At 39.4% G+C, this 13,212-nt stretch overlaps 1 protein-coding gene across 4 annotated transcripts in view; it reads right to left on the bottom strand.

The window, feature by feature from the left end:
• The window catches only part of ckap5 (cytoskeleton associated protein 5), a 96,728-nt gene that overhangs the window by 74,066 nt on the left and 9,450 nt on the right, over positions 1–13,212 (bottom strand). For all 4 annotated transcript variants that reach the window (XM_059975981.1, XM_059975982.1, XM_059975979.1 and 1 more), the window contains exons 3-6: positions 3,292–3,485; positions 1,049–1,255; positions 635–806; positions 412–541 (exon numbers count right to left, since the gene is read on the bottom strand). In XM_059975981.1, the coding sequence (XP_059831964.1) occupies positions 412–541; positions 635–806; positions 1,049–1,255; positions 3,292–3,485 (703 nt within the window). The remainder of the gene's footprint in view (positions 1–411; positions 542–634; positions 807–1,048; positions 1,256–3,291; positions 3,486–13,212) is intronic.

Here is a 13,212-nt window from a genome sequence, read left to right as displayed (position 1 = left end):
ATCAGCTGCAATCATATCAAATACCACAACAGGCTTGAGCGGACCTACTTCTGCACCTTTTCGGTGTTCTAACTCAGACCAGACAAGTGGGAAGCAGTACTTAAGTATACAATGAAAGGGCTCTGAAAGGGTTTCGGGAGTCTTCGCTGTACAAAATAATATTGGCGAATTGGGACAAAGAAGCCAGTCTGACAATTATAAAAGCCAGGTGAAAGTATGGGTCATGAGAAGACTACTAAGGCTCCAAGTGCAATAAATAAATGGACAAGGACACATCATATAGAATAGACAGCTTCTTCCTTCTTCTATTTCTATGCTCTATCTAGAAAAGTCAAGTAAAATGAGACGAGTAAAAATCAAATAGCATGAATTTACTCCATGTGCTTTTTGTGATCAATGTGTTTTACTGACCTTCTTCATCATCACCCACTGCTTGTTGCTGCTCAAATTTGGTTTTGAGATCTTGTTGAGAGCGCAAGAATCTGGATTGTCTAGGGGCTGTGGTTGGCAACTTAACCCATTCTTCTTCGAGTTCCTTCAACTGTGTGATGGTTTGGAAGAAATCCAAATATTTATCTTAGCATTTGATACAGCAAAAGTGATGCAACAAAGTTAATGTATGAATGTACCATACCTGCACAGAATTAATATTTTGCAGCGGTGGTCGTAAGGCATCACGAATCCATTTGTATACTTCCACAGCCAATAATTTAGCTTCATCTCGAACTGCTTTTTCTCGAGATTCAAACAACTTTGGCAATACCTTGACAATTGGCTTGAGTTGTATTATTTTTGAACCAAATTCACTATAAAAATAATGTTAATTTTCAGTGAATATTATACATTTTAAAATGTGGCTTAGTTTGCCAAGGAATTTTACACTTTTCCCAGATATTTCACACCCAAATCATTTTATTCACAGTTAAATGTGCAGATGTCACCTGAAGACAAAGCTTGAACATTTGATTACTTTTATAAAATTAATTTTTATAAAACTAAGGGACAATGACTTCTACAATTTCAAGAAATTATAACATGCTAGATTTACCTGAGTGCCTTCCTTATAGTTTCTATGCAAGCCACAACAACCTTAGGGGTTTTGTTGTCCAGCCCTTTCAGTAGTTCCTCTTGCACAGGTTCAGTCTTCTCTATTTCTATATACATAAGACATATTTCCATTCCCAACTCCTTGGCTCTGGCTTTCGGTTGGTTGAAGACTTTATTTACAACTCCAGATACTACCTCTCCAGTCGTTCTGAAATGATTAGTAATAATTACTCCAGTGATTATTACTAAAATACATTACAAAAAAGGAGTACTGTTTGAGCAGCTCTTATCCAAAACACTAAAACCTCTGAAATATAAATTTTTTTGAGCACTGACATGACATCACAAATGGAAAATTCCACAAGACTCTGTTAAAGTTCAGAGGCAATACACAGGTCTCTACGCACCACAGACAGTTCTGAAAAGTAGCCTCACATGGGTAAAGACCAGAAAAACACTGCATTAAGTGAAAAATGAAGATCTTGCTCATGTACTGAAAGAGTGGATTAGTCAGCAGAGTTAACTTATAAGGCTTAACAGTATGCTGATCATGACATAAGCAAAGACCTATCACAACGAACTGAAAATTGAACGCAACTGTTTCATGCACAAAATTGTTAACTAAACCCCTTCCCTCAGTTGTTGTGGAACAGACTGGTGTTTGAAATCAATGGCAGATATGAAGCCCATCACAGCACTGGAACCCAGTAACAGACATGACTGGGATGGTCATTCAACTCCAACAGTCCATGAAGGACCTATGTCAGAATGTGGACTGTTTACTCTGAGCTTCACACCAGCTGCACATAAGCTGCATGTGTAATGCAAATGGATTTTGTGTTTAGACTTGGGTCCCATTCCAAAGGCATCTCAATATACAAGCACAACTATTACAAGATCTGAAACACTTCCAGCTGCAAGTATTTTGGATCAGGGATGTTCAACCCATATAACACTTTCATGGCCAAAATATACCACAGTTCTGCTCCAGATCAGCACGAGAGAAGTATTATTCTGCATTTGCACGTGAATAAGAAAAAAAGTTGATAACATTCAAAAGATTCTCAAAACATGTTAATTTATCCATGTAACCTATCAGTAACAAGATAAATAACTAATTTTTTAACCAAGTCTGACCATGATTTAAAAACAAAGACTTGCTTCAAATTTTAAGTAACACTTTATTTTGTTTTTTGTTATTTTTTTGAGCTGGACATTAATCAGAGCTGTTCATTTACCTGTTGTTTTGAATCTGATCACTAATTCTAACTATATTTGGACTTAAATACATCTTCAACATCTGTTAAAGAAATTAAGAAATTCGTGGATCTATTATGGAACAGTTTCTACATACAGAACAGGCACATACAGGTGTCCCGTTTTTCAAACGTTCACTTTAAGACAGCTCGCTGTTACGAAAGACCTACATTAGTACTTGTTTTCGCTAACCAAAGAGGATTTTCGCTTTTATGAAAAAGACGCCCACTTTATTTGTGTGTTTACCCCAAGAAAGACTACCATGACCATGAAGCCTTGTGCAAGCAGTTGTGTACGTATGCGTGTACGTGCATACGCGCCGATTTTTTTCTCCAAATCGATTTTGCCTCGCTGTCTTCCTGATTTTGAAGAGTGAAACTACACCATACATACAATATTTCTACTTTATATAGGCTGTATATTTATCATATCATTCCTGCTTTTAGTATATGTTCTTGTCACTTTAGGTTTTGTGTTATTTGGTATGATTTGGCAGGTATTTTTTGGGTCTGGGAACGCTCAAAAATTTTTCCCATATAAATTAACGGTAATCGCTTCTTCGCTTTACGACATTTCGGCTTACAAACGGTTTCATAGGAATGTTCTACCTTCGGATAGCGGGGGAAACCTGAATATTTTAAAAAAAACAATAAATTATCACCCATGGTAACTTGGATTATTCCAAACCATTTCTATATACCATATAGCCATATAACAATTACAGCACAAAAACAGGCCATCTCGGCCCTTCCAGTCTGTGCCGAACGCTTACTCTCACCTAGTCCCACCTATACTGAAAGAGATCTCATATTAGACAAGTCAGTATGTAGTCAGGATAATTAGTTAATTCTTGCAATTTCACAAAATTACAAAGATCCCAAAACATGCAACACTTGTACAACATGCAGCTCGTGCATTTGGAACAGAATTTAAAACATTAAAATGAACGAACATCAATGGAATTGGTTTCAAAGAAAAACAACTTACTTTCCAGCAACATGAGCATTTGCTATGTAAGTAAGTGCAGCTTCCAGTCCTTTCAGTTGAGCTACTGCATTTGAATCAGTTACAAATTTTTTGATTAATCCTAGGTATTTTGACCATTCCGGGCTTTTTTCATCTGATATCTTCTGAAATAGTTTTGCAGCCTCTTCATAGCCATTCAGTCTAGCCTTCCACACCTGTAATGGATTTGTTTTCCATCAACATTAATAATGTTACATCAATATTAACAACACCTTGCATTTCATTTAATTGTACCTGCTAATCCAGAGCCACAATCTCATTATTAGCTTAATATTCTTCTAATAATGGATCAGTAACTCACCCATATTTGCCTCCATATACAACATCACAAATTTTGTACGATCATCTCTGCTACAGTATTTTATTCTTGCCCAACATAAGTTACAAGTGCCAGGAAACCTGAGGAATTAAAATCTGGCATCCCGTTCAGCAGTAGGACAGCATCAAACGCAAGCTAAATTTACCACATGCCGAACTGATCACATAGTATTCGGAAAGTGGCTAGTATTAATCAGAGATAAAATTAAATCATCCATCCAAAAGTTAGCAAGCACACAATAAGTACGGAAAATAGTGCTCAACACAGTTGGATTTTTGTAATGAGACAGAGGGCTGAAGATAAGAATGTTGTTGACACTAGTCAAAAAGCCAGTCTGTCAACAAAATAAACCATGGAATGGAATCAGTAGTTGTATGAGTACAAATTAGCTTAGGGACAAGAATCATAGTGATACTTTAGGCTGCAGAAAAGCATATTGTATATAAAGGATCAGCAAGTAGATTTTTTAAAAATTTATTCATTCTGAGATGGTGGTGCCACACCATTTCACAAAGTTGACCAGAAGGGAAAAAATGGATGGCAGACATCTTTCTTGAAGAATATTAATAACATGAATGCAGCAAACCCATCCTCAAAATGTGCAAACGACAAAACAGATGTAGTAAAAATGGAAGAAAATGGTAACTGACCAAGAGACTAGTAACAAGTGCAGACATGGAAGATATGTTATTGCAGTTAATAAAATATCACTTTCATTCTTACAGGAAACAATTTTAAAAGTAGAAATTCAAAGTGGTTGCAGGGAAAACCAGGGACATAAACCTTTCAATGTGGCAAGAGAGGTCAAGAAACATTAAAAGTGCAAGGATTACAACTTACCTATAGGAAAGATGGAGAATAAAAAAATGAAACTTAAGTTGTACCTCTTCAAAATCCAAATTTTGCCACACCCAAATTCATGCACCCAATTCTGGTTACAATGCTCAAAAAGCTTACAAAAACCAAGTCAGATGATGCAGAATAAGTTTAGAATATTCAGGGCATTGAGAGATTAATTAAAATGGATGGAGTTATGTTTTAACTGTTTTTGTGCAACAAGATGGTCGGTTTATATAGATAATTTGATAGACGTGTTGAAGATTTCACACATCCAGAAGAGATTGAAGAGTAACTGAATGCACAGATTGAAAAGTATATAAGGTTAAATTTAAATACAAGGATCAGATCAATGTGGAAAAGTATCATATAGCAAGATTATGTTCGTTGCCCAAGATAATGGTGGAAACAGATTTAATTTGCACTTTCAAAAAGGAAATCCATTTAATATTTGAGAAGGAGCTGAATAACATGACCACATTGTTCTTGGAAAACCTGAATGGCAACTTCCTAGGCTTCAACAATGATATGGAAAATATTAAGTCTGAAATTCAACCCAGCACTTGCATCACCATTGTCTGAACACTGAATAAACAGTAAACAATACTATGTGCAATGTTTATATATATATATATATATATATATATATATATATATATATATATATATATATATATATAGTCAGACGGCAATAAACTTCAAAATGATAGGTTATCATAAACATCAAAGTTTTTCCTGAAATTATTTGCACCAATTTCCATTTTATTTAACTTTTTTTGGTATCAGGGTATAACAGATAAGGATGGCATTCATTGCTCATTCCCAATTGTGGTGAACTACTATCCTTAAAGCTACTGGGAAGAGGACTTCAGGATTTAAGAACACCACAACTCCACTGTCTTTGGAGCTATGTGAGGACAATGTGAAATTTGAAGGGGAACCTCTAGGTGTGGTGTTACCATATGCCACCCTTTCCTTGTCCCACTTTGTAGCAAAGTTTATAGCTAGGAATAAGCTGTCAGAGTGACCTAGGTAAAATACCAAGGTACATTTCAGAAATCATACATCATAAATCATTCATTCCTTATATCAGCTACAGCTATCGTGCATAAATGGTGAAAGAATACAGAACAGTATAGGAATAGGCCCCTTAGCCCATGATATTGTGCTGAATATTGTAATTAAATGCAAAACTAAACTAATCCCCTCTGCTTATAACCATATAACAATATAACAATCACAGCACGGAAATAGGCCATCTTGGCCCTCCTAGTCCGTGCCGAACCCTTAATCTCACCTAGTCCCACCTACCCGCACTCAGCCCATAACCCTTCACTCCTTTCCTGTCCATATACCTACCCAATTTTACCTTAAATGACACAACTGAACTGGCCTCTACTACTTCTACAGGAAGCTCATTCCACACAGATATCACTCTTTGAGTAAAGAAACACCCCCTCGTGTTTCCCTTAAACTTCTGCCCCCTAACTCTCAAATCATGTCCTCTAGTTTGAATCTCCCCTACTCTCAATGGAAACATCCTGTTCACGTCAACTCTATCTATCCCTCTCAAAATTTTAAATACCTCGATCAAATCCCCCCTCAACCTTCTACGCTCCAATGAATAGAGACCTAACTTGTTCAACCTTTCTCTGTAACTTAATTGCTGAAACCCAGGTAACATCCTAGTTTATGTAAGAATCTCCCTCAATCCTCTGCACCTGAATATGCCCAAGAAGCTCAATCATATTTGCCTCAACAACCATAAGCAGTACATTCCAGACACCCACCCTTAACTGAAGAACTTACCTTGCACATCTCCTTTGAACTTATCCCCTCTTGCCTTAGATGCATGAATTCTTGTATTAGATATTTCAACTCCAGAAGATACTAACTGTTTATACCATCTATGTCTCTCAATTCTATCAACTTCCACCCCATCTTCCTTCACCCTCTACCATAGAGAAAAAAAGTTTGTCCAACCTCTCCTTATAGCACATGCCCTCTAATCCAAGAAGCAATTCTGCATTCCCTCCAAAATCTCCAGATTCTTCCTACAATGGGCACCCAGAATTCAATGCAAGACTACAAGTGCAGCAAACCTTCATTACTATGCTGTGCGGCTAACTACAGAACCCAAGATCCATCTATACAGTGGCATGCAAATGTTTGGGCATCCTTGGTCAAAGTTTCTGTTACTATGAATAGTTAAGTGAGAAGATGAACTGATCTCCAAAAGTCAAAGTTAAAGATGACACATTCTTTTCAACATTTTAAGCAAGATTAGTGAATTATTTTGGTTTTGTGCAATTTTAGAGTGGGGAAAAAGGGAAAAGAGCCCCATGCAAAAGTTTGGGCACCCCAAGAGATTTGAGCTCTCAGATAACTTTTACCAAGGTCTCAGACCTTCATTAGCTTGTTAGGGCTATGGCTTGTTCACAATCATTGTTAGGAAAGGCCAGGTGATGCAAATTTCAAAGTTTTATAAATATCCTGACTCCTCAAACCTTGTCCCAACAATCAGCAACCATGGGCCCCTCTGAGCAGCTGCCCAGCACTTCAAATTATGCTCACAAAGCAGAAGGCTAAGAAGATAACACAGCATTTTCAGGTATCTGTTTCCTCAGTTCGTAATGTATTTAAGAAATGGCAGTTAACAGGAACGGTGGAGGTCAAGTTGAGATCTGGAAGACCAAGAAAACTTTCCAAGAGAACTGCTCGTAGGATTGCTAGAAAGGCAAATCAAAACCCCTGTTTGACTGCAAAAGACCTTCAGGAAGATTTAGCAGACTCTGGAGTGTTGGTACACTGTTCTACTGTGCAGCGACACCTGCACAAACATGACCTTCATGGACGAATTATCAGAAGAAAACCTTTCCTGCATCCTCACCACAAAATTCAGCATCAGAAGTTTGCAAAGGAACATCTAAATAAGCCTGATGCATTTTGGAAACAAGACCTGTGGACTGATGAAGTTAAAATAGAAGTTTTTGGCTGCAATGAGCAAAGGTATGTTTGGAGAGAAACGGGTTCAGAATTTCATGAAAAGAACACCACTCCAATTGTTAAGCACGGGGGTGGATCGATCATGCTTTGGGCTTGTGTTGCAGCCAGTGGCATGGGAAATATTTCACTGGTAGAGGGAAGGAGGAATTCAATTAAATACCAGCAAATTCTGAAAGTAAACATCACATCATCTGTAAAAAAAAAAGCTGAAGATGAAAACAAGATGGCTTCTACAACAGGATAGTGATCCTAAACACACCTCAAGAGGTGCTAGCTGAAGGTTTTGCCATGGCCCTCACAGTCCCCCAATCTAAACATCAAAAATCTGGATAGACCTCAAAAGAGCAGTGCATGCAAGATGACCCAAGAATCTCACAAAACTAGAAGCCTTTTGCAAGGAAGAATGGGCAAAAATACCCCAAACAAAAATTGAAAGACTCTTAGCTGGCTACAGAAAGCACTTGCAAGCTGTGATACTTGCCAAAGGGGGTGTTACTAAGTATTGACCATGCAGGGTGCCCAAACTTTTGCTTTTTTGTTATTTTTGTTCTTTTACAGTTTCAAAATATGGAAATAAAAAAGTAATCTTGCTTAAAATATTAAACAAATGTGTCTTCTTTAACTTTATGCCTTTTAGAAATCAGGTCATTTTTTACTCGCTTATTCACAATAACAGAAATTTTGAACAGGGTGCACAAACTTTTGCATGCCACTGTCTTGCACTGACATTAATGGTAAATGTTTAGTACAAAAAGTTGGATAGTAATGATATAGAATGCTTTGTCCTGCATAGCATCAAATTTCCTCAATATAATTCAAGCTGGGAAGTCAGAAGCTTTCAATTTCTGGGTTTCAACATATTGAATGATTTGTCCTGGCCCTAGCATATAGATGCAATCTTAAGCACGTGCATGTCTTTATTATCACATCTCAACTTGTTATAGCACAGCACATCACTCTTCACCACTGGAAGTATCTACAGGAGGTGCTGCCTGACAAAGGTAGCATCTATCATCAAAATTCCTCACCACCCAGGGCATGCCATCTCCTTGCAGCTACCCAACCACCCTCAGGCAGGAGGTACACAGCCTGAAGTCCTACACTACCAGGTTCAAGTACAGCCACTTAACTTCAACCATTGGGCTGTTGGATCAACTACCAAACCCCTAACCACTACAATTGAGTAACCCTATGGTTACTTAGCATTCAAAAAGACTCGTCTATTCTGCTTGTGGTTTCTTGTAAGAATATGTAACTTATACTTAATTACGTCTATCATTTGCTTAAATGTTATGTGCCTGTGATGCTGCTGTTACAAAGTTTTTCACTGTACCTGTGCATACACATACTTGTACATATGACAATAAACTTGCCTTTGAGCTCTAAGTTGTTATGTTCCCCCTGTTGGCCGTAGTCTAGGGGTGTCAGGGAAGCAACATAAAAACAAGCCCACCCTCAGTGCTGTGTTGCTTGCAATGTGAGAAAGACAAGACAGACACAACCAGTCCTAAGTGCAGTACACTTACAGAAGTGATCCAGGACAGCCAAATCTAAAGAGTAATCCAAAAGCCAAAAATTCATAATGTGAAAACACAGGTCAGAGCATGAAGGGTACAAGCACGATTCTTTAACAATTCCCCCCGCCCAGCTTTCCTTGCTTTAGGTGTGTCAATTCGCTGTTGGTCTCCATTTAGAGCACTGTTGGACCTGCCTCCTTGTCAGGACTGCTTCAATCAGTATTTGGAGAGCGCAATTTAAAGACGACTGCATCTGGGAAGCAAGAGCGGAAAATGGGAACACAGGCACACAGTACACAAGCATGTAATACCCCCACCCACAAGAAACTTCTCAGTTTTACAACAAAACATTAACTCTGGACTGAGATAGTGCGTTGCTCCCTTATAATGAATACCAGTATTATAATTTTATGTCAGTGCACAAGGCGTTGGCTCTGCATACGAGAGAGAAAGACAATGGGATTGTAGTCTGTGTATATACTACTACTGGGAGAGAGCTGGAACCTACATAAACTTCGAAGTGTTGTAATGCAAGTGGTTGTAGTACGGTGCAGTAGTTACTTTGGTGCTTGTCAAACTTCTTAGAAAAGTAACATACAGGATGGCCAATCATCCTCCTACAACAGCATTGCTGCAATCAGGTGCAGTGAGAACAGGTGGGTGACACAACAGCATCTTCAGAAGCTCAAGCAACACCTGGCACTCAGGGGTCCACGCAAACTCACGGGAAGAGCTCAGCAGGCTAGCAAGAGGGGACATGACTGTAGAGAAATTTTGACAGAAACATCCATAATAACCAGCCATACCAAGGAAACACCGGAGCTGCAGTTTCACATCGGGCACAGGGAAGGAATGCATTGTCTCAACCTTCGCGTCAAATGGACGCACTTGACCTCAGACGACTTTGCCCAGATAGTTGACCCAAGCTTTCGCAAAGTCACATTTAGCCAAATTAAGGGCCAATGAGGCCTCACCTAAACGCATGAATACATGCTGTAAAGTCTCATGTGTGGCAGCTAGTCAGCAGAATAGAACACCATGTCATTTATATAAGCCTTGCAGTGAGGTACTTCTCCTAAAACTAGGGACACAAGTCATTGGAATGTTGCAGGTAAGTTACACATTCCAAACGCAATATCAAGAGTACTGGAGGAAATGCTCCAGAGTAACTAAGGCAGAGATTTCAGCAGCATGAGGAGTGAGCAGGATTCTTTTAACAGGTCAAGCTTATTGACAAACTTAATGAATCTACTATCAATGCAATCCTCCTTAAACAGCAGTTACTTTCTGATGTTCTATGCATAAGTGGACAGCTCCATCACTCTTTGGCACCAAGATGCAGAAGATCTCTATGGAGTAGAGCTAGGATGGGCTAGCCCATGATTGAACAGGTAGCTTACCTCCTCAACGCTCTTTTAGTAGGGTTTACAAGGTACGCATACTACTTAATAGGCCAAGCACCTTCACAACAATGTCATGCTCCAACATATTTGTTTGAGTAGGGGCATCGTTAAACAAAACTGAATAATTCTGAATTAATTGTAACACATCTGACTGTTGCAGGGGATCCAGATGTGACAACCAACCAGGGAGCTCCAATGACGCAGAATTCTGCAATCTGGTGCACTGCTACAGGGCATTCCACAACACTAGGCCATCTTCATCCATGCTGTCAGCTAGCATGGAGATACCGTCTGCAATGGAGCTAGCGGCACCTACTTTCAAAGGCAGAACTCCTATTCGCTGTTCCCAATCATAAAACATCCTTAGTACATTGATGTGGTACATGCGGGTTTATTGCCTATAGTGAAGGGTATTGAGTCGGTTTCAGATCACACAAAGTCCTATAAAGCGAGTTTGGAGTGCTGATCCAGATATGGGAAGAAATGCCAAAACCAAATCCCCAGGACTTAAGCAGCAAGGCACAACTTTTCTATCATAATGCATCTTCATCTCATTAGTGTGTGCACGTCTCTGAATTCACTAACATAATCCAACACATTGGATGAGGATTTCAGGGAATCTCCTAGCAGAAGCTCTGAGTAGTTTAAAGGGGCCCTTGAACAGTATGCCCAAAGACTAACACAGCAGGCCTGAATCCTAGGGACTCCTGTATGGTTTTGCGCACTGCAAATATTTCAAAAGGAATGCCCGTGTCCTGGTCTCTGCCATGTACAAAACATTAGACATGCAACATACACTTAGCATTTGATGAAATCACTAACGTGCCATGACTCAGGGTGATGTGCACTGGACATCACTGGAAGTGTGTTTATAACAGGTGCAAACACTCAGAACAAAAAAAATCATACTCCGGTCAGTCTGTATAACTCTTGGCAGGCCAAGTGTGGAGAAGAACAGCATCAAGGCTTTAATTATAACAGGGGCAGTAATTCTGCGCAGGGAAAACAGGTGGCCACACACATTATTATCAGAAAAAACTGGCCCCCGACTTAGTTTTAGACAAGGGCCCTATGCAATTCACCAGCACTTGCACCAACAAGTGAAGAGGCATAGGGGGAATAACCTGGTTAGGTTTACCTACATGCTGGAATACCAGACTGGTTTGGCAATAGTCAGCCATGGCAGACTTCATTCCAGGCCAAGAGAAATGGGCTAAAATGCAGTTATATGTGTTAGTAACACCCAGGTGTCCTGCGAATGGTTGGTCAAGCACTTACTGCAGCACAAGCCATCAGTTATTTGTCGGTATCACAATCTAAAAGACGGTATCGCAGCCGAAGCCATCAGACACAACTGGCATCCACTTACACATAAGCAAACCATTTTCCTCAAAGCAAGCACCCTTTTTGCTGCTGTCTGTAGCACCTTCCTTCGCTGACCAACACAAAGCAAGGGAAGGAACTGCCCACAGAGCTGCAATAAACTGCCCGAAGGTAGATGGCAACTCAAGCACCCCACTAGATAGAATTTCCTTTAGATGCTTCACAGCACAGTCCAGCACTACCAGAGCCACTGCAAGTGAGCCAGGTTGAGGTGACACAAAAAAGGTGTAGGAAAGATTCACTGCAACTTCAGATCTGTGGGACTGAGCACAAGTTTTCACACAGGCAGGAAACAGAGGAAATCACCAGCAAGTTTCTCATTCCAGGGTTGATCCAAGAGTGTAGCTGCCACCTCTAGCATGGCAGCTCCTTCCCACCAGCTAGGTCATTAGGTCATTGCCCAGGGCTAGGGTGACCGCTCTGGCTGGTAGAGGAGGTCTTGTCCTGACAACTGTGATGAAACCACTAGGCCTGACTGCAAATGGATTGTGTGTAGAACTTCTAAACCCCCCACCTCAATTCCCTGCACTAAGACATATGATCCACAAAACATGCCCTCAGAAAAATCTAGTGCATCAGAGCAGATAAAAGGCTGTTTTGCACCAGTATCATGCAGCATAGTCACCGAGACCTGTTTGTCACATATTCTAAATTTGTGTATATTTACAAAATACAATTAAGTTGGTCAGTAAAACTATTGAAAATCTTTTCTTTGTACTTTTAGGGTTCACGTGAATTAACATATCACAGATTTTTGTTTTTATTGCATTTTGGAAAATATCCCAACTTTCTGGAAATAGGGTTTGTACAAGGACCTTCCCTACCTCCTGACTCTAGGCAACATTTCCTCTTCCATCTTTAAAAGGTCCTACCCTCATTCTAGTCATCCTCCTGTTCTTCACACATTCACAGAATGCCTTGGGGTTTTCATTTAGGCCTTCTTATTGCCTCTTCTAACTCAGCCAAGTCCATTCTTACAGTCTTTCTTTGCAACCTTGTAACTCTCTAGATGTCTGTGCTTTGATCTTTTGCACAAAAGATAAAACAGGAGATGAATAGCAATGCAAATTACTGCAGTTGTTGGCAAGTCAGTAACAAGAAAACTTCAGTATCAACACAAGCAAGCCTTTATGAAAGTTACATTTTCATTTTAACATCAGAGGGAGCAGCAATCAACATATCCAAGAAACACTGTTTTCCAATACAAGCTGTCTAGGGTAATGTCCCTATTCCAATAATCTGCTTCTATCATTAATAACATCTGGATACAGATGATTTGCATTCATTCTAATGTTTATTTCCATTTGACATTCCTTAAAACATCAGTATGTCCATGTTCAGAATCTAAAAACATTAATATAGCGACTGATAATTGCAAGCAACATTTATACCACACAAGTGCCTGATAACAATGATA

Source organism: Hypanus sabinus, chromosome 7, assembly GCF_030144855.1.
Source record: "Hypanus sabinus isolate sHypSab1 chromosome 7, sHypSab1.hap1, whole genome shotgun sequence".
Taxonomy (NCBI): domain Eukaryota; kingdom Metazoa; phylum Chordata; class Chondrichthyes; order Myliobatiformes; family Dasyatidae; genus Hypanus; species Hypanus sabinus.
The sequence above is the reverse complement of the archived record's forward strand: the minus strand, read 5'-3'. Positions and strand labels throughout refer to the sequence as shown.